Genomic DNA, 23159 nt, shown 5'->3' with positions numbered 1-23159 from the left:
TTTGAAAGCCCCGCTGTATCACGCAAGTCGACAGGTTTTTTAATACACCAGCGCCTCTTGTGGACAACGCGCATCACTCACTCCCCCTAGTTCAAAACAATAACAGCGTCAGCAGCAGCTCGTTTTCCCTCGCTCAGCTTACCACCAAAACGCCTTCAATGTCGCCTAGCATTGCTAAGAAGACCAGGAAGTCTCTTACTCTCAAAGTGAAGCTGGATATTATTCAGACACGAGAGAGGCAAGAAAACTAAAAATAGCATTGCTCGCTGCCATCTTGACTCCATCTACTGTCTCTACTATTTTCAAGTCAGTAGACTCTATTAACCCCTTCAATACGGTGACGCCTATGTGGGCGTCATGAAGCCCCAGTAGCAAATACGGTGACGCCTACGTAGAAGTCATATTTCTTTTCTGAGCTTTCTTCAGTTCAGTTGTCCCGTATAGTGTGTTGGATACCAACTACACACGCCGTATGCTGTCCTTGAAATTGTAGTGCTCCTCCCACCATCCTTGTTTCCACCAATCACTAAAGATAAGCTACATGCGTCCCGCCTTGTGTCTAAAATGACCCAATGGCATAGACTGTTCCCATCTCTCTCTCTCTCTCTCTCTCTCTCTCTCTCCGAAGAGAGAAGCGTCCACTTTCCTCTTCGAAGGCGATATAGTGACTAAAAAATACCAGCATAATACACAAAGACGACAAGTATGACAAGCTTGCACGAGTTTCCCGGCTCAAGGCACTACCACCCGTATATCATACAGGCGGGCTTTTTTAACATCCGGCGTGAAGGGGTTAAGAAGGGTGGTGAGACCGTATCTTCCTTGCAAGCTAAAAGAACCATCTGAACTCGTGACTCTACAATGGATAAAATGGAAAGCCTTGTGGAAATGTGGTACATAATAAGTTTTGAATGTGATACAATGATGCGCCCTTTGTTTACATTCCACATGTTGCCGGTTAGTGTCTTAACCGTTTCACTCTCCCTCCCTTCATAAATTTAAGATCATCAATATTATAAAGTTACATACATACATATATTAGTATACATTATAATGACTTAAATTAAACTGCCTGAATGTTTAACTTCATAATTTTTACTTTCATTAAACCTTTCATTGTACTATGATGCACTCTCGCTTTGTTTACTCTCAATGGAGTCAGAGGTTAAACTTGTTATAATCGATTCGCTTAATTTAGTTTCGCTTAACGAAGGATTTTTTAGGAATGTAACCACTTTGTTAAGGGGGGTTGCCTGTATGTGAGCAGGAGGTTGCTATGGAAGTTGTCTGTACCAACATAGACAACAACCAGCTTCTTGAATCCAGCCCCGGAGTTCACACCTATTGGCCAGCTGCGGAACTCTCTGGCGCGCAGTTTGAAATTGCATCTGGCGCTCAGTTTGAAAATGCGGTTGGGCCAGATCACGTATAAGCAAACCGATCGTGCAAATTAAATTAATTTTAATATTTTTTTGGTTGCGTTATAACAAAAACGCATAAATCAATTACACGTAAATTGAGTTACCAGTATTTGCCAACTATATATATATATATATATATATATATATATATATATATATATATATATATATATATATATATATATATATATATATATATATATGACTGGAAACATGCAGAAGGGTTAGTATGGAAACATGCAGAAGGGTTAGTACAGAGACTGAGTTATGCTGGTTGGTGAGTTGTTGGAAAGTGTACTGTTGGGCTGAGATGTAAAAAGTTTGGGCTGAGATGTAAAAAGTGAGCATTGAGTTAGGAAAATAATAGTTGGTTTGTAACCTCACATTTGCCACTCAGTCTTACTGATTTTTCCCCTATTAACTCATTACAAATGTTGCATGAAGTTAAAATTTAATTTGGAAAAAAAAAGAAAAGAAAATGCTGTAGGATAATGGAAAGTTCATCAGTTTCATGTGGGAGGAGCAACAAACAAGAAGGGGGCATATCATTGGTGTAGGTTTTCTGTAAAGTGCTGCCCTGACTACAAGTGATGAGAGATAATCATATAAAATTTAATTTGGAAAAAAAAAGAAAAGAAAATGCTGTAGGATAATGGAAAGTTCATCAGTTTCATGTGGGAGGAGCAACAAACAAGAAGGGGGCATATCATTGGTGTAGGTTTTCTGTAAAGTGCTGCCCTGACTACAAGTGATGAGAGATAATCATAGAGCAAGAGTGGCAGTGATGGCAGAGTGAACCAGAAAGTATGCATTTGTAGTAGGAATACAAATGTTATGAAAACAAAAACATAATACACAGAAAAATACTACAGAAACAGAAGGTGTGTGTGTGTGTGTGTGTGTGTGTGTGTGTGTGTGTATGTTTCACTGTGTGATCTGCTGCAGTCTCTGATGAGACAGCCAGACATTACCCTACGGAACGAGCTCAGAGCTCATTATTTCTGATCTTCGGATAGGCCTGAGACCAGGCACACACCACACACCGGGACAACAAGGTCACAACTCCTCGATTTACATCCCGTATCTACTCACTGCTAGGTGAACAGGGGCTACACGTGAAAGGAGACACACCCAAATATCTCCATCCGGCCGGGGAATCGAACCCCGGTCCTCTGGCTTGTGAAGCCAGCGCTCTAACCACTGAGCTATCGGGCGTGTGTGTGTGTGTGTAAAAATATTGATGCCTTAACAAGTTATGCATAGCTTACAAAATTAGGTACTATTTAGATGATGCTAAAAGAGAAGTGCTTAATATACAAATAAATTTCTGCTCACTTGAATATCCAGTTGATTCTCTCCTGCAATGTGCCCTTGAGCAGTACCGAGAGGCCCATGATGAAGTCGCCGAACGTGATGGTACCTGAACCGTCATGGTCCATGGTGCCAAACACGTAGTGGGCGTACATGGCAGAATCTGGGGGGAGGGGAAATGCCCTTTACTTAAAAAGAACATCACAACATAAGCATCACTATCATTTGGACCTCACTATTACAATGTTCTCATTCAATTTTTCATTCAATGATTACAAGTCCGAATGGGTCAATCAATCTATTACTCATTGTGTGTGTGTGTGTATTTACCTAATTGTATTTACCTAATTGTAACATACGGGAAAAGAGCTATGCTCGTGTTGTCCCGTCTCCATATCTATTAATGTCCAGCTTTTTCTTAAAATCATGAATATTCCTTGCGTTGACCACTTCCACGTCTAAACTATTCCATGCTTCCACCCTTCTATGAGGGAAGCTATATTTTTCACATCTCTCCTATAAGTGGCCATTTTAGTTTTTTCCCATGCCCTCTCGACATTCTTCCATTCCACATACACAGATCTTCCCTATCCATTTTTTCCATGCCAATCATCACTCTGTATATTGCTATCAGGTCTCCCTTTCTTCTGTTTTCCAGGGTTGGAAGTTGCATTCTTTTCAGTCTGTCTTCATAAGTCAAATCTCTTAAGTCAGGCACCATTTTCGTTGCAGCCCTCTGTACTTTCTCTAGTTTCCTTATGTGTTTCTTAAGTTCGAGCCCACTGTATTGTTGCATATTCAAGCCTCGGTCTTATCATTGCAGTAATTATTTTCTTCATCATTTCTTCATCTAGATATACGAACGCCACTCTTATGTTCCTCAATAAGTTCAATACTTCTCCAATTATTTTGTTTATATGTCTCTCTGGCGATAGGTCATTGGTAATTGTCACCCCAAGGTCTTTTTCTTCATGACTGGTTTTATGTCTTCATTTCCTATCTTGTACATACTCCTGATTCTTCTTTCACTCTTGCCAAACTCTATTTTCTTGCATTTTGTCGTGTTGAACTCCATTTGCCATGTACAGCTCCATTTCCATATTCTGTCCAAGTCTTCCTGGAGTAGTTCGCAATCTTTGTCACATCTCACTTTTCTTAACAATTTTGCATCGCCTGCAAATAGGCTCACATAACTGGACACCCCATCCACCATGTCATTTATGTAGACTGCGAACATTACTGGTGCCAACACTGATCCCTGTGGAACTCCACTTCCACCAATCCCCATTCTGATGGTCTGTCCTTAATTATTGTTCTCATTTCTCTTCCTACCAAAAAGTCTTCCATCCATTTTAGTAAACTGCCATGCACTCCTCCTACCATTTCAAGTTTCCAGATCAGTCTCTGGTGTGGTACCTTATCAAAGGCCTTTTTTAAATCCAGATATATTCCATCAGCCCAACCATCTCTTTCCTGTATTACATCTATCACCCTCGAATAGTAACATATCAGGTTTGTCGTGCATGAACGCCTCTTTCTAAAACCAAATTGACACTCACAAAGTATGTCATTTTTCTCCAAGAAGTCTGTCCATCTATTCTTCACCACCCTCTCACACATCTTAGCTACCACACTTGTAAGTGACACTGGTCTATAGTTCAATGGGTCTCTTTGTTACCTGATTTATAGATTGGGACAATGTTAGCTCTTTTCCAGTCTTGGGGCACTACACCTTCCCTTAATGAGGCATCAATTACTTCACAAACTTTTTCTGCCAATTGCTCCTGCATTCTCTTAAAATCCATCCTGATACCCCATCAGGTCCCACAGCTTTTCTCACTTCTAAACTCCCCATCATGTTCTTGATCTCCTCCACAGTTACTTGAAACTCCTTCATAATCCCTTTCTGTTCCATTACCAGTGGTTTGTCAAAAGCAGTCTCCTTTGTGAATACCTTCCGAAAGCATCCATTCATAGCCTCTGCCATTTCCTGGGATCTTCACTGCATACTCCATTTACTTCTAAACTTTCAATACTTTCTATTTTTGATGTTGTTGTTCACATGTCTGTAAAAAGCCTTGGTTGGTCTTTACATTTATCAATTATATCCTTTTCTTGTTTCTTTCTTTCTTCTCTTCTAATCAACACATATTCATTTCTTGCTCTTTTGTAACTTTCCCACTGCTTAATCCGTGTGTGTGTGTGTGTGTGTGTGTGTGTGTGTGTGTGTGTGTGTGTGTGTGTGTGTTTACCTAGTTGTGTTTACCTATTTGTAGTTTTACAGGGCCTGGGCTTTACGCTCGTGTGGCCCTGTCTCCATATCTACATTTATCCAATTTTTCTTTAAAGCTATGCACACTCTTTGCTGTCACCACTTCCTCACTCAAACTGTTCTAAGTCCCCAACACATCTTTGCGGGAAACTATATTTTTTAACATCTCTCAGACATCTTCCTTCCTCAGTTTTTTACTATGCGATCTTGTGCTTCGAATGTCATATTCTTCTCTCAGGATCAGTTTCTCATTATCCACTTGATCCATTCCGTTAATCAATTTTATAAACTTGTATCAGATCCCTCTCTCCCTTCTCTGTTCCAGAGTTGGTAGATCGATAGCCTTTAGTCTCTCCTCATATGTCATCCCTTCAAATTCTGGAACTATTCTTGTAGCCATTTTTTGTAGTCTCTTCAACTTCCTTATGTGTTTCTTTTTATGAGGGGTCCACACAACTCATGCATATTCCAATCTGGGTCTTATTATAGTACTTATCAATTTCTTCATCATTTCTTTGTCCATATAGTGAAAGGCTAATATTCCTTATCAATATGGCTTACCAGTTGATTTTTTACTTTCTCTAGTTCTACTCCATCTCCTATCTTATAGATTCCCACTGGTTGTCTTTCACTCTTTCCCATTTCCACGACATGGCTTTTGTCCATATTGAATTCCATCTCCCATTTTTTACTCCATTTCCAGATCTTATTTAGGTCTTCCTGCAGTATTTCATAATCCTCTTTTTGCTTTATAACTGCACAGTTTTGCATCATCTGCAAACAGATTTATGTAGCTGTTCACTCCCTCTGGCATGTGGTTTATATATATATGACAAAAATTATTGGTGCCAATACTGACCCCTGTGGCACTCCGCTTTCTACTGCTCTCCACTTGGACTTCATATCTTTAACTACCATCCTTATTTCTCTCCCCCTCAAATAATTTTACATCCATCTCAATGTACTTCCTTTTAAGCCACCCTTCTCCTGTAACTTCCACAGTAATCTTTCATGTGGCACTTTATCAAATAACTACAGTCAATCCATCCCTCTCTCTCTTGTACTCTATCAACTACTTTAGAGTAGAAACTCAGTCAATTTGTTACATACGACCGACCTTTTCTAAAACCAAATTGGCTATTTGATAATAATTTGTTGTCTTCAAGAAACTCAATCCATTGTTTCTTTATTATTCTTTCATACATCTTGCATATTACACTAGTTAGTGATACCGGTCTGTAATTTAAAGTCTCTTCCTTCTTTCCTTTCTTATATATGGGAACCACTTCAGCTCTTTTCCATTCTACTGGTACTGCTCCATTTTCTATTGAGCATTTTATGATGATGTATATAGGACTTGCTAGTTCTTCCCTACATTCTTTTAATATTCTGCCTGAGACTTCATCCGGTCCCATTGCCTTCTCTTCATCTAATTCCGTCATCAACTCTTTTATTTCAAGCTTGGTTACTTTAATCTCTTTCATATAGACAGTCTCTTTATTACCCTGTGGTCTTTCGAATTTGGATTCCTTAGAAAAGACCTCCTGAAATTTACTATTTAACAGTTCTACCATACTTTTGGGTCTTCCACCATACCGTTCTCTCCTTTTAACCTTTCTGTTACTTCTTTTTGCCTTATTTTTCCATTTATGAATCTGTAGAACAATTTTGGTTGCTCCTTACATTTTTCGACAATGTCCTTTTCATAGTTCCTTTCCTCTTCCTTCCTCACCTTAGCATATTCATTTCTTGCTGCTTTGAAGTTTTCCTTATTTTCTGGATTTCTATGTCTCCTCCACCTTTTCCATGCTCCATCTCTTTTCTCCTTTGCCCTAGCACACCTTGCGTTAAACCAATCTTTCTTTCCTTCTTCTTTAGGTCTATATTTTGGGACATATTCCCTGACTCCTGTTCTGTATATTTCCAAAAATAAGTTATATTTCTCTTGCACCCTCTCTGAGTTTTCCATCTCCTCCCAGTTAACGTTTTTAAAATAGTTCTTGAGGTTCTCAATATCAGCCTTTTTGTAGCTTAATCAGTCTCCTTTGTATGATTCGTCTCTATCTTCCTTTCCCTCTTCTATATCCATTTCTAGTATTACATGGTCACTCTTTCCCAATGGGCACTCATATCTTACATCATCGTTTATTTGTATACCCCTTGTAAAAACCAGGTCCAATCTCGCCGGCTCATCGTTTCCTCTGAATCTTGTGTTTTCCTTTACTCGGGTTCATCATTATCTATCATTAGATTCAGGAATCTATCTCCCCAGGCTTCTTCCACCATACCACTTTCATAATTTTCTCAGTCCAATGATTGCTAACTCTTTTTTTAATTAATATGTATCTTAATATATAGTACTTCTGCTTTTCCTTCCCCACACTCCACTTGGTTTACCACCATCTCTTTCCTTAACATCTTCATGACTCCTCCTCCTCCTCCTTTACCCACTCTGTCTCTCCTCCATACATTATACATATTATCCATGTCTATTTTTATTGCCTCATTTAATTTTGTTTCAACCAGGCATACAATATCAGGTTCTTTTTTTATGTAATCTCTTAATTCTAATTTACTTGATAAAACCCCATCTATGTTTGTATACATCATTTTTAATCTCTTGTTCTTTTATCATTTTTAGTTAAACTTGCTCCTTTTTTTCTCTTTCCTTCTTTTTATATACCATTTCCTTATCATGTCTCCTAGAATTCTCCAAAAAAAAAAAAGCCTTCTTCCCCTCCTCTGACCTTTCATTATTTTTTTTCCCTTGCTTCTGCCATCAGTTCATTGTGTCTCTTCCTTTCTTCCTCATTTCTATTTTATATATATATATATATATATCCTTGCAACCTTCTGTTTCTCTGAGTTTTGATGTTCTATATAGCATTTCTTCTGTTGCTGCTTGTGAGTTTAGTAGTATCTTAATTGGTCTCACTGTTCCTTCTGGATAAGGTCCCATTCTGTGGATTTCTTCTACCTCCTCTTCTAAGTTCTGTCTATCCTTGTCATTTAGATTCTTTAGTAGGTCTTTGACTGATTTCATTTCCTCTTTTTCCCTTCTTGGTCTATATTTTACATTTTTTCTTTCAGGCCAAAAATGATTACACTTTTTTTTCTTTTGCAATTTCCCTTACTAGATTCTTTTTTCCTAAGGACTCCTATAATTTTGTTTGCCATATTTTCATCTTTCTTTTAATTATTCTTGAAACACTTCCTGAAAATTTTCCTTGTCTTTCTTATCTTGGCCATTACTTCTTTTTTAATCACGTCCTGTATTCCTTCCTCTTCTTTGTTTACTAGATCTTTCAGTTCCTCTTTTACTTTCTCAGCTTTACCGAGTCCTTCTTCCATCCGTTTCTTGTACTTAGCTACTTCATTTTTCAGTTCCTCGTTTCCTGCTCTTAGCTTAGCTTCGTTTTCTTCCACTCTTTATCCTATCTTTTAATTTCTGGAACTCTTTTTCCTGTTCTTCGTTCTCTTTAATTCCCATACTCTCCTTTATCCATTTATCCAATTTATGTTCAATAGTTAACACTCTTAAGTAGGGAAATATTTGCCGTATCAAAACCTTTGAATGCCCTCTCACCATCATCAACATATTCATCCTCTTCTTGCATTCTTTCCCTGGTCTCATACCTGCATTTAGATGTAATCCCTTGTCTTATACCTGCATTTAGATGTAATCTCTTCCTTACTCATCATGCTTCTGTGTGTGTGTGTGTGTTTGTTTTGGTTGGGGTGAGGATGGGGAGAACCTAGAATTTCTAAAAAAAGAGACCAATATAATATGCAATGTATGCATGTTTATCATTTCAGTGCTTGAACACATCTACCTATGACCAGAACTTATTTAAGAGGGAGATAAATAATGAGATAGATGGATAGTTACATAAATTGACAGATAGATAGATAGTGGGAAATAGATGGATAAATGAGATAGATAAAGATGAGATAAATATTGAGAGATAGATATAGATAGATAAAATTGTGTGTGTGTATGTGTATGTGGGAAATAGATGGATAAATGAGATAGATAAAGATGAAGACAAATATATTGAGAGATAGATATAGATAGATAAAATTGTGTGTGTGTGTGTGTGTATATATATATATATATATATATATATATATATATATATATATATATATATATATATATATATATATATATATATATATATATTACACACACACAAATAAATAGATAGATAGGTATGTGGATGGATAGATAGAAAGATAGATGGATGGAGAGATGATAGATAAATGGATAGATAGATAAAGATATGGATAGATAGATAAATAGGTAGATAGATTGGTATATAGATCTCTAGATAGTTAGAGAGACAGATAGATAAATAGAGATATACGTATAGATAAGCAGAGGTCAGATCGCTGCCATGGAAGATCAGCATGTTTTCAGTGTGCATTGCGTGTCCTGATCCGCCCCACTGTAACGCAGAAAGACTCTTCATCTTTGTCTCCACATGTGTTTATACCTTGAGAAAAAGGAAAGACTGGAAGTGACCTGTGATAGACACTGTGCAATATCTAAGTAAGTAGTGTCTATCACAAAAAAAGTGCTTTCTTGCCACTGATACTCCCTTTTTTGCTGTAAATAAATGGCAGAGCATAGGCTCATTAAGAGATGTGGTCTCCCTGGATACTGTGTTCACTGATGTGTCATGTGTAGTAGGACGGCTTCAAAAACAGCCCCTGACGTGAGTTGTGAGAGTAATAACGAATATCCAAATATGTGCCACACTGCTTGTCTAAATGATAGAGAGAGAGAGACCTACACAATCGGACACTTGGCAACTATGACAGGAAAACATTGTATTGGACAAAGTTGTATAAATCGGTGAAAAACCTTGTATAGACCTTTCATCACACCTGCACATGATGAAGAGGATGACGAAGTAAGGCAACACCTACTACAGCTTGAGAAAGATGAGCTTGTTACCACAGTTACCCAGCTACAAAAAAAAAAAGTAAAGAAAAATAGTATTGTTATTCAGTTCTTCCATCTACAGAGGGACTGGATCATTCACAAAAAGGCACAGTTGATGAACCTGTTAGGGCTTAAAAAAAATACCTTTACTGTTACATGAATGGCTGATACCTCTCAAGCATGTGTTAGTTGTGGCACCCCACCACTACTGCAGCTGGCCACCGTCACTGCCACTACCAGTGAAGTAGCCACTCACACCGGCATTGACGCTGCAGCTGTCTCTGACACTATCATCATCAACAGGAGCAGTAGTAGCAACAACAATGACAGCAGGAGCAGCAACAATGACAACAGGAGCAGTAGTAGCAACAACAATGACAGCAGGAGCAGCAACAATGACAACAGGAGCACCACTAGCAGTAGCAACAACATTGACAACGGGAGCAGCACTAGCAGCAACAACAACAACAGTAAAAACAATAACAGGAGCAGTAGAAACATCATTAAAGAAAGATAAGAGGAAAAAAAAGATGATAGATAGATAGAGAGTGATATTTCAATAAAGAAATATAAAGGAAGAAAGAAAAAGATAGGTTGATAGATAAAGATATAGATAAAGATAGATAGTTAGATAGGTAAATAGACAAATATAGATAAATAGATGAATAAATAAATACTGCAGATGAATAAAAATAGATAAATAGATAGAGAAATATTTATCTAGATAAATAAATCCATTTCTCTATCTCTTTCTAGATGAGATAAAATTAGATTGATAAATCAAAGATACATAAATAAAGACATTAGTAGAGAGATAGGTGAAGATAGATAGATATATAGATATTAATGAATGATAAAAGATACATAGATAATTATTTGTCTATCTCCATCTATCTTTATTTATCTAATTATTTCTATCTATATCTATCTTTTTGTCTATTTGTCTATCTATCTATCTTTGTATTCATCTATTCTTGTCTTTATATATCTATATTTATTGCTCTCTCTCTCTCTCTTTTTATATTTTTTCTTATTTCCTTTCTAATAGTTTTTTTTCCCGGTATGGCAATAGATTTTCGTAGCTTGAAAATTAACATTTTCTTAAGCAGCGACAACTTACTTCTGCCAGTGCCGTCCTCGGGTTGTCCTCCGAGGGGGAAGAACTTGCCATATATCTCCTTGAAGGTTTCCTCGGAGATGACACCCGTGGGACATTCCTGCTTGAAGCCTCGGTACCTGACGGAGACCACAGTCATTTCTTGGAACACTCGGAACACAATGGTAAAAGTAGTGTTAAGAGATGCCTGTGTCTAACGTAGGTGCTTGACTTAAGGAAGGAGCGGAAGTATGCTATAAATAACAGAGAGAGAGAGAGAGAGAGAGAGAGAGAGAGAGAGAGAGAGAGAGAGAGTGTTGAGTTAGTGTTCTAATAAGTAATAAAATATAACACGATTTAACAGATTACAAGAACATACACAAGTAAACTAAGAACAAGAAATAAGAAACAACAATGGCTATTATTTCTATCACCAGTGGAGAGTTACTGAGTAAGCCAATAATGCCAGCACTTACATGAACTGCAGCTCCTCTTTCGAGAACCTGGTGGCTTCGCTTAGCTGATCCAAACCCTCAGGTCGGTACCGTAGCGGGGTGAGCTCAAAGTCCTCATACTCTTGATCTGGGGAAGAAAGAGGTACCAGTTATACCCACAGAAACAACCCGATAAAATGCTTGTGAAAATATACAGTAAATAAACTTATTGCTTGTTATCTTGTTATTCTTTTTCTTCATTAACTTTTTTATCTTTTAAAAATTACCATTCTTGATCTTTCTCAATCACTCGATACGCCATTCTCAGTCTAGAAATAGTTTGTTTCTTGAATCCATGAGGACAGCGAGTCGTAATACATGAAGTAACACTGCTTCCCCCACGAGCGAATATTTAGAAAGTAATTAGCTAACTAGTATGTACTCGTAGAGTGGACAAATATTCTTGGTAAACACAGCTTCTCATAAGGATTAATTCCACGAGTTAAAAGGATATGATGATGGAACAGCCCTTTCTTCAACTACCGCTAATCACATCTAAACTCGAAAATCTCAATAATTTCTGCTTCAACCAGTTGAAATAATAAAAAGCCAATACACCATCACCAAAAAAGTGGTAATTTGAACCTCAATCCTGCCCTTCAAGTGTCATCTTCGTTCATATCAAGATAATGATATTAATAAAACAAATAACACGCGTTCAAGCTAAAGGACATTCAAATTTTCACCACCCTCCACACATGTAAACTTTATCTCCCCTCTTCACGCCATCTGTTCTTTATCACCTGCACATTTTCATGAAATTTTTCACTCCCAACCCTCATCCCTCTTTTAAAAACTTTCGTTCACTTAATTACTGCTTATATCATTCTGCATTTATGACCTGCTATCCCATATACTTACGTACATCAGCTCTAAATGCAAGCACTCTGGACTTCCCACACCTACACATTCAGTCACTACTACATGTGCCACACTCATCACTCATACCACCGCTGCTGCCGCCCGGAACTCCCAGCAAATGCAGACTCTAATTACGCACCCAGGGAATCACATGGTACGGTAGCTGGAACGGGGAAACTGTCCAACGGGGGGTGATACAACACAGATTACAACCTTCCCTTAACTGGCAGCTCCTATTCCTCGTTCTCGTTTCTCTGCCTCTATCGTGACACCTCTCTTATTGGTCTTTTCTCACGCCTTGCTGATGATGGGGGTCTTGGTGAGAGTGGAGGGGCGCTATGAAAGGTCAGGGTGGTAAGCGAAGGGAAGGAATGGAGTGGCTGCGAGTAGTGAGTGCGGGTTAGTGAGGACAGCGAGGAATGGGAGAAAATGGTGATATGGTAGGGAGTATAACTTTGTCGAAGGGACTGAAATAAGGAAGAAATTGGAAAGAGGACAGACAGAAGGAATTGAAATAAAAATCCCGAGTAGAAATAAGTGAAAGAAAATTAAACGAAAAAATTAGAAACCTTAACTAAGATCATAATTGATCGAACGAATTGCAAAGGAATATTACGAGGAGCGAACGAAAGGAACCCAAGCCATATGTAATCCATTTACATACTGGTACAAAGGAAACAACCTCGGAAAATTAAATGGAAGAATACGTAATCTGTACACCTAACGGACATACGAGTTCTCATGAAAGAGGAACACTCGAGACAAGGCGACAGAAGTGATACTGTTCAAAGAAATTAATTCACGAGGCAGGGCGACTTTTCTAACAATCGTCGTTTTAAGATAAGGTTACTACACAGCCAGACATGCTTGAGAGAGAGAGAGAGAGAGAGAGAGAGAGAGAGAGAGAGAGAGCGCTTACTGCACATCACGAAAAAAAACGATAACGAAATCTCGCAAAAAAAAAAAAAAAAAAAAAACGGCTTTACAAAAAAAAAGCCTAACCGCTATTAGAAGTAAAACATTAATAACAATCACAATAGCTTACAAACGCAAACATAAGCACAAATCCCAAACGAGCAGCATATAAAGCCACAAGCAGACATTGGTGACGGGAGGGCGGGGGGATCGGAGCTTTGGAGATCAGGTGGTAGGGAGGCGTGTGTGGCTCTGTGCCAAATGCCCCTCAGTATCCCCTCGCCTCCTTATGACCCTCTATTGCATTGTTCCCACCCTGCAGGAGCCCGCTCTCACTTTCACGTCTCGGAGAACCAAGAATCGAAGTGGTAAGTATGTAATGCGAAATCACTCTTTACTCCGCTACTGCCGCCCGTAACAACAAAGTGGAGACTAATTACGAAGGAATCACGGGGTTTTATAAGCTACTTTTGAAATTTATAATAAGTAAACAGATACGATAATAATTTCTTTACAAGTTGAACGACGTCCACTCTTAACTGCTTTACTGGTACATACACGGAAATCTTAATGAATAATACATGATAAGACCTCTGTATGTTCCATTAAGTGACACTGACATGTAGGCCGCCAACTCCCTACCCATAGGTGCCACAAAAGTACCACGTCGTGAAAATATTTGTATAAGCACCGCTGAGACCCGGTCCTCTTCACCATTCGCTAAGCAGAGATATTCCCCGTAAAATAAACTCTTTTGGCTCCTTTCTCTACGCCAACGTAAAGATTTAGGCCAATTTATGTTCCAGTTTCATCTTACCGTGAAAATTTTCCCTCATCAGCATACTTGACACATTCATCAGGATTAACGTAAAGCAGCATGTTTGTTAAGTCGTTACACAAAATCCTGGTTAGGGCTAAACACGGCGACAGTGGCACCACTGATGGCTTTGTGTCACCCAGCCAACCGTGTATCCTATTTCTGTTTCCTGTGCTTGTGTTTGTAGAGGCGCATATGTCATAGGTGTCATATTACACACACACACACACACACACACACACACACACACACACACACACACACACACACACACACACACACACACACACACACACTTTTTACATAAAAAAATGGTATTAAAAGACAAACAAGACAGTACGAGCTCGACGCTAAGCTGTTAGAATACAAATAGACAAATGATATGAGAGAGAGAGAGAGAGAGAGAGAGAGAGAGAGAGAGAGAGAGAGAGAGAGAGAGAGAGAGAGAGAGAGAGAGAAACAGATACATAGAAGATCATAGTCATAATTCCTACGTCTATCTTACTCGTTCTCTTCCTCCACTTATTTACTCCGCTCTTTTCCCTCTGCCCTCGTTTCATCCTCCCCTCTCTCCTTCCTTCCTCCTTCCCTGGCCGCCGATAAGTCAGTCTACAGACGAGGGAGGGGTGGAGGAGTGGCGATGGGATGGCAGAGGGAGCAGGAGAGGTGGGTAAGAAGGCACTGTAGGGAGTCAGGGTGAAAACAGCCTCGTGACCTCGGGTATATAAACATAGATAGAGGAGGCGACTTCTTGGTATAAACGCAGACGAGAATGGAGAGCGCACACTGGCAGTAATAAAAAGAGAAAGTGGGAGGGTGGTAGTGAAAGAAAAAGGAGAATTACATTGTGAATAAAAGGAAGAATGAATATGAATGATGAAAAAAAGAACAAAAAATAGCTTCAATATTAGAGAAAAAAAAAAAAATCACGAAAGTAGTGTTATGTTCAAGTTGGAATTAATTAGGTAGGAATAAAGCCAGATTTCAGAATTTTAAGAACTAGATTTGTGATTAGACATACACTCGGCTCCCCACTCCCCTTCTCTCACCTCCTCACCATACACAGATAATGAGAATAATTAGTCTTTACAAATTCACTCCAATTACTAATTATGTCATGTAACGAATAGCACTGACTCGCCACGCCCGCCTGTCTCCTTTGCTCTAACACACTAATGAACTTCCATATGCATATTCTGTAACGGCTTCAGAGCGCTAAATTTTCAATTGTTAATCTATTTTTACCAAACTCCTCGTTGAGAAACACTTCAAGGTAGTAACATTAAAGTGATTCAAACTTTGCACTCTGGCGTGGGTGGAAGGAGCGTAAAAGTTCGTGGTTGGAGATTGAAACTTGTAAGTGAATTTGCTTAAATAAATAGATAAACAAATGTAAACGAATATATATATATATATATATATATATATATATATATATATATATATATATATATATATATATATATATATATGCATTAATAAAAATTACAATATGAGTAGAGAGGACTGATATAGGTTAACACTATAGTTCATGAAAAAAGTGAATAATTAAAACAAATAAAAAATAAGGTAAGGTAATAATATCTTAAGCTGAGAAAAGTCTCGCTTTAGTGAAAGAAAAAAGGGAAAAGGTAAACGATGTATGTGTGGCAAGGACAAATATGAAAAATAAAGGGTTTTGATAGAATAGTAAAAGAAAAAGGGAAAATCAACATGTGTGATTATAATAGAGCAAAAATTTAATGTTTATCGTCACTGTGAAGAGAAAGAAAAATGTGAAATAACATGTATAATATATATATATATATATATATATATATATATATATATATATATATATATATATATATATATATATATATATATATATATATCAGTCGTATAGGACCTTTCTACGTGTTCACACACAAAAAGAGAGATGAAATAATAAAACACCATGTCGCATCTGATAATAAAATGTAGCAGCAAAAGGTCGCGTATGAAAATATCAAAAAGTGAAAATTGTTCAGTTTTATATCATAATGAAAATATATCAAATCATGAATATTGTGTTTTTTTTCTTTTTAGATACCAGTATGAAGCATTCATGGATTACTTTTTTAAAATACCGAAACAGAGAGAGAGAGAGAGAGAGAGAGAGAGAGAGAGAGAGAGAGAGAGAGAGAGAGAGAGAAAGTAGAGAAGAACAAGATGAAAAGAGCAAAGACAATAAGAGAAGAAAATAAAAGAAAAAAAAAACGGGAACAAGAGAACGACAACGACGGCAAAGAAAGAACACAAGAACAAGGACGAGGAAACTAACAAGCAAGTAAGCCAAGAGTGTAAAACGGGGAGGCGGGAGGCAGCAGGCAGGTGAGGTAAGGTGAGGTGATGAACACCCACGCCACCACGAAGTCCCCCTGGAGCCTGCCCTGCCCCTGGGTAATGAGGAAGGCGGAATTACGGGATTTACAACGCCTGGAAGAGTCTCACCGAAAAAAAGCCTTAATGACTCAAACCAAGCCAGGTCCTCGTTAGGCTTTCTAGGGATCGTGGCGTCACCCCTACACGAGTACTCTCCGTCCTCTGAAGGGGCGTCCTCTTCTTTACGATCCTGGGCTTTTAAGTATATTCCGGTTCTCAGATTCTTTCCCCCTCCTGTTTTCAGTCCCACTTCCTTTTTCACTTTTTTTTTGTTCGTTTCTTGTGTTCTTTTAATTTTCTGTATTAGAGTGGTATTTATAAATTCCAGAGGTTTTATTTCTTTTTGTATTCCCGAGCAGTGTTATGTGCTTTTTGGTTTATGCTCTTCCTTGCTTTCCCGTATTCCGCTTTTCATTTTTTTTCCCATCTAGTCCGCGTTTCTTTCCTACCTTTTCTCCTTTCTATCCATTATCTCTCCTCTTCCTTCTCATGTATCTCAATGGCTGACGCTTTCTCTCTCTCTCTTCCCCACACATCCACCAGAGGCCTCCCGTTCTTTATTTTGGCCAGCCAGGTTGTGGTATCTTATCACGGCGGGAGATACGAGACCAGAGGATGACCTTCTGCACTTACCAGTGAGCTGCTCCTCCTCCCTGCTGTATCTGAAAACACGTGACGGACTGGACGTGACGTGACGCTGGTGAGGAGGAAGGACGAGGATGGAACTGACCTTAATATGCCACCTTGTTTTTGTTATGAGTGAAAAAGATCGAGAAGACACAAATTGGAAGAAATAGTAACACGCTAAAAAAAAAAAAAAAAAAATAAATCTCTTTCTTACTCCTGATGGATTAAAAAAAAAAAAACACTATGCAAGTTTGTGTTTTCGGGTTGAAACATACGAAGGAAGTTAGAAGGCAAAAATGACTGAAAGAAGAATCGAAAGATACTTCATGAATCACTAGCGATACATATTACCAATTTACTTTAAACTTTTAATTTCCCACAGAAAGAAAGGTGAATAGAAGAGAAAGGGAGAAAGCAAACAGTATGTGACAAGACAAAAGATAAAGACAAGACAGGGAAAAACACTGGCGCGTGAAATTATAACTCCACAGAGAGAGAGAGAGAGAGAGAGAGAGAGAGAGAGAGAGAGAGAGAGAGAGAGAGAGAGAGAGAGAGAGAGAGAGAGAGAGAGAGAGAGAGAGAGAGAGAGAGAGAGAGAGAGAGAGAGAGAGAGAGAGAGAGAGAGAGAGAGAGAGAGAGAGAGAGAGAGAGAGAGAGAGATAGGAAGGCTGGGAGGGGAGGGGAGGGAGAGGCCATCACAGACAGAGGCACATAGAATTATAATACAAACGAGCACTCCGAGGATACGCAGAAACATTACATACACATTTCTCAAGCCGCTGCAAGACACTTTGAGGAACAGAAATGCGTGTGCATCTTTCCGTATGCTGAGTAATTCCTACCAAGTCACCCTAACTGTCTTCCTCCCTTCATCTCCACCTCCATATCTCCTTCTCCTCTTCCTCTCCTGGCGCCTCTTCTCGTCTCCTCACAAGTCACGTCCGGATAGTCCCTCCTTCGGCCTCCCGAGAGCAACAGGTATTGGCTGGAGGAGGAGGAGGAGGAGGAGGAGGAGGAGGAGGAGGAGGAGGAGGAGGAGAGAGAGAGAGAGAGAGAGAGAGAGAGAGAGAGAGAGAGAGAGAGAGAGAGAGAGAGAGAGAGAGAGAGAGAGAGAGAGAGAGAGAGAGAGAGAGAGAGAGAGAGAGAGAGAGAGAGAGAGAGAGAGAGAGAGAGAGAGAGAGAGAGGTTGGTTTGTATTTCAACAACTTGTATATGAAGAGTAGCACCTTGTATAGCTACGGGAATGAAAAATAGTTGTGAAAGGGTTTCGAAGATGAAGAGGATGAGGAAGAGGAGGAAGAGGAAGAGGAGTAGGAGTAGGAGGAGGAGAAGCACAAAGAAAATAAAGATTAGAATGGAAAATATGAGAACACGAACGAAGAAAAATTGAGAAAGAAATAGGAGAGTATGAAGAAAGACGACGACGAAGAGCAGGGAACTTCACACTCCACTATACGGCTCCAGTCCTCCACTCACTTCATTTTCAACCTGCCAGGAATCTTCACGAGGAAAGTAAAAAAATGTTTAGGGTCTTTCCAAACCACCAAAACCACTTCAGGCCTTTACACCAGGACGATATCACCACCAAAACACTTCCCATTCCCTTGTTCCCACTCCCTGCCGCTCCCACTATCTTGAAACCTTTAGCTCCATCAGTACCATCACACGCTTTCATATTCATTCTGTTTAATATTTGGTGACTTTATACAGCTTCAGAAGGTGAACACTTTGGCCATCAATCTTCTGACCTCCATAGAACCTTCCTAATGTAAATAGAATCGTCTAATCATACACAAAACTCGTGGTAAAAATGCGTTCCAGTACTGAAAGGGTTAATTCACTCATAAGGACTTTTGAAAACCATGCAGATCAATAGTTGGGTTCTCAAGTATCCTTTTTTTTTCTCTTCAATAATAAAGAATTTTTGTTAAACCATTACTGTAGAAATGAAAACTCCTTTGAAAACTAGGGTAACATCGACTAAAGCCTGTTTAATCATGTCTCATGAAAACAGCCTTTCACATACTTGTAACTACAGTAACATTTGAAAAAAAAATTAAATTGATTTCCATTTGAATCATTAATAATGGAATTTCTCTTGAAAATTTCAGTAACTTTCACAGGAGCCTTAATTTGTTACTGGCCATGAAGACTACCTTGAAAACACCAGCAACTTTCATTAAAGACTGTTTAAAGTATCATTGATATATGGAAAACCTACTTGAAAACTTTAATAACTTCTAGTAAAAGCAGTTAAGATATTAATAAAACTATAAAAGACTGCCTTGCAAAATCCAATAACTTCCACTAGGACTTGTCAACATCATTGTGAAAACTCGTTAATCAATTTCAATAACTTTTACTACACTTTACTTAAAATGAGAGCTAAGTACTATACATTTAGCAATATTGTCACACTGACTCTTGAAAACACCAAATTTTTCATATCAGGAATAAACTAGCAATGCAACTGAAGTGCTTGCTATGCCAACACAGGTAACGAAAGTCAATTAGCCGCTGAAATACCTTTGTTGCGAGATTCAGGTGAGTGACAGTCAGGGCACAGGTAGTTGAGACAAGGTATTAATTAGAAGAGAACACACGTGCTCGCACTTTTACTATTGTTCCAATGAAGTGTTTTAGTGGGAGTTTAATTCAATTCTCGATGTGTTGACGTCAAATTAGACAGGTGAGGGTAAAGTGGGCTGGCAGGCAGGTGATGTGTGATGAGAGAGAGAGAGAGAGAGAGAGAGAGAGAGAGAGAGAGAGAGAGAGAGAGAGAGAGAGAGAGAGAGAGAGAGAGAGAGAGAGAGAGAGAGAGAGAGAGAGAGAGAGAGAGAGAGAGAGAGAGAGAGAGAGAGAGAGAGAGAGAGAGAGAGAGAGAGAGAGAGAGAGAGAGAGAGAGAGAGAGAGAGAGAGAGAGAGAGAGAGAGAGAGAGAGAGAGAGATTCTTTCATACCTGATCAAACCAAATGCTAACAACCAAGTAACAAACTCTCCCTCTCCCTCAAGTTAAGGGCGCAGCAGGAGAGGGGAGGAGAGGAGGAACAAGAAAAGTCTCGAACAAATGTACAAACGGTGAGAGAGGTGGAGAACTCAGAAGGGAGTTTGGAATGAGCAGAAAATTTAGTCTATAGTTTCGAGAGAGAGAGAGAGAGAGAGAGAGAGAGAGAGAGAGAGAGAGAGAGAGAGAGAGAGAGAGAGAGAGAGAGAGAGAGAGAGAGAGAGAGAGAGAGAGAGAGAGAGAGAGAGAGAGAGAGAAGGGCAGGGATTAGCTACATTATGGTTAGAGTGTGAGAACTTTCCAAGATTAATTGTAGAGCAATTCTCCTCTATCTCTCTCTCTCTCTCTCTCTCTCTCTCTCTCTCTCTCTCTCTCACCATCATGCTCATACTGCCTCGATTCATTTCTGGAAACTTTGCTCGTCTTCTTCCACCCAGTAATTCAGTCATCTGTTATTTCCTCACATCTCCAGCCATTCCGGTCTGCAGTGCCTCTCCCCGCTCGCCCTTCCCTCCCTCCCACTGTGGCAATTACTCAGCATGTGGCGTCCCATTTACCAGTCTCATTAGCACGTTGGAACCACGGGAGGCTCAAGATGAAGGGGTGTCGTGATCCGCTGACACTCGACAGAAAGAAATAAAAAAATAAGAGGTGACTGTTGTTTTCCTGTATTTTATTCATCATTTACTAGTTTAATTTGTCTATCAATTTATTTTTGCCGTGGGAATGTTGCTATTATTTTGGGATTGACTTTTTTTTGTTTTTCTTTTTAGGGCGACAAAAGTTAGATAAATTTGGGAGGAAAATGTAATTCATTCATTCATTTTTTTTTTTTGTGTTATAACGTGACTTTAATTTTTGATTCATCTATTTTTGGTGTGTTTGTTTAAAATCACAAATGAAATTGAACAAAAATAAAGTTCGGTCAATAAATAATTCATGTATACGTTTGTTCTGATATGTAATAAATGGATTCTCTCTCTCTCTCTCTCTCTCTCTGGCATGCACATCAAAACGGAGAGAACAGGAAATTCACTGATAATAAATTGCTTCATTTCCATCCCATTCCTCCCAGTAATGACTCTTCGCCTCCTGTTCCGCTCCCCTCCCTCCCTGTTCCACACTTAACCCTTTCCCTCCCGTCCTCTTTCCTCACATACCTGTCTTCTCTCTCCCGCCAGGTTCCGCACGTTACATATTCTCCTGCCCTAACCTAACTGTTCCATAGAATCCCTGTTCCATATCACACTCTCTATTATCTGTTCTCTATGTGTTACTTCTAATTCACTCTGTTTCATTTTGATTTGTTTCGTAGCCATTCATTTCCTGTTTGTTCCTATCCGTCCCGAACCTCCATAAGAATATGAAAAAAATAGTAAAAAAAATCTAAAATTCTCAATGCGAGGATCGTGAGAATAAACCAAACTCTCTCTCTCTCTCTCTCTCTCTCTCTCTCTCTCTCTCTCTCTCTCTGATCATAGGGAGTCCGGCAGGTAAGGTAAGGTAAGGTCAGGTCAGGTAAGCCACATCTGTACTAATGATTTCCGTGCTTAATTAGGCGTCGCTCAAGTTCTCCCCCGCTTGGTTGGTGGATCGTGTTTGTTAGCGAGTGGCGCCTTGCCCTCGCCTTCCCTCGCCTGGCTCATTATAGCAGGTAATGATAAAGGTCCTGCTGAGGTCACTGAGTATATGCTCCTCTGGTTTGGATTGCATTAACTCCCCTCTCTTTTCTTCCTCCGCCTCCTCTTCCTGTGCTTCCTATTCTTGTTACTAAACCTCGAGAATTTACTTAATGGAGTAGATAACTAATTTGGGTTTCTGTCTATCTATCTATCTGTCTGTCTGTGCCTGTCTGTCTGTCTGTGTTTGTCTGTCTGTCTTTTTCCGTTGCTAAAATCTGATACGAAGGCGTACTGTACAGTTTACTTGTTTGTGTTGTCCTGGCTCCGTGTTTTGAAACGGTATGGAATCTCATTAGCGCTACTTTTAAAGCCCCACAGAGATGATTAGTCCGAGTTCTCAGTGGTCTTGATCGTTCAGGATAATTGCCAAAACTGTCATTGGGATCATGAGAACATCATCCTTGAAAATGTTAATTACTGCTACTGGAAACTGGAAACTTTAGAGACAAAAAACAATTCTGCGGATCAGAAATTGTACAAGAGTATTTTTTTCACGATTATTTTTGACAAGCTGTAGTGGAAATCATTAAAGTTAAGAGTTTTCAGCTTCACAAGTACTGAGCAACATCATTGAAAGTTACCGAATAATCATTTCTGCCTTTGAAATTAGTTACCAGGAGATTCAAAGACATTTACGAATATGATCTACAATATTTATCTAATTCACTGCAAGATTCAGCGAGAGAGAGAGAGAGAGAGAGAGAGAGAGAGAGAGAGAGAGAGAGAGAGAGAGAGAGAGAGAGAGAGAGAGAGAGAGAGAGAGAGAGAGAATGAGAGAGAGAGAGAGAAAGGTAATGCGAGAAGAGAAAAGGTAAAACCATTAAGAGAAGCAAGTAAATACGGTAAATATTTCACCATGTTAGTAATACATTTCCACTGCGACGCTGGGCAGGCAATCATTTACTACTTAAGAGAAGGAAAAGAGAGAGAGCGTAACAGAGAGAGAGAGAGAGAGAGAGAGAGAGAGAGAGAGAGAGAGAGAGAGAGAGAGAGAGAGAGAGAGAGAGAGAGAGAGAGAGAGAGAGAGAGAGAGAGAGAGAGAGAGAGAGAGAGAGAGAGAGAGAGAGAGAGAGAGAGAGAGAGAGAATGGTGTGGGGGAGAACGGGGAGGAGTAGCGAGCAGAGTGAGGCGAAAAAGACTGGAAAAGGGAGCACGGAAGAGGAATACATGGGGGGGGGGCCGTGGAAGAGTAGTGGGAGTGTTGGGGCAGGATTGAGGGGGCGAGAGGAGAGGGAAATGGAGAGGGTGGAACTGTAGTGTGGAAATAAAGCGAGAGGGGCGATGTGGGGAGTAAGGACAAATGAAAGG

The 23159-nt window shown here is 39.3% G+C and overlaps 1 protein-coding gene across 8 annotated transcripts in view; it reads right to left on the bottom strand.

The window, feature by feature from the left end:
- The window catches only part of LOC123504908 (Kv channel-interacting protein 2-like), a 287700-nt gene that overhangs the window by 12501 nt on the left and 252040 nt on the right, over window positions 1–23159 (bottom strand). For all 8 annotated transcript variants that reach the window (XM_045255820.1, XM_045255818.1, XM_045255819.1 and 5 more), the window contains 3 exons: window positions 11525–11630; window positions 11073–11188; window positions 2757–2895 (listed from right to left, as the gene is read on the bottom strand). In XM_045255820.1, coding sequence (XP_045111755.1) covers window positions 2757–2895; window positions 11073–11188; window positions 11525–11630 — 361 coding nt within the window. The remainder of the gene's footprint in view (window positions 1–2756; window positions 2896–11072; window positions 11189–11524; window positions 11631–23159) is intronic.

Source organism: Portunus trituberculatus, chromosome 17 (genome assembly GCF_017591435.1).
Source record: "Portunus trituberculatus isolate SZX2019 chromosome 17, ASM1759143v1, whole genome shotgun sequence".
Classification (NCBI taxonomy): Eukaryota; Metazoa; Arthropoda; class Malacostraca; order Decapoda; family Portunidae; genus Portunus; species Portunus trituberculatus.
Note: the sequence above shows the minus strand (reverse complement) of the source record. Positions and strands in the feature narration are given on the sequence as shown.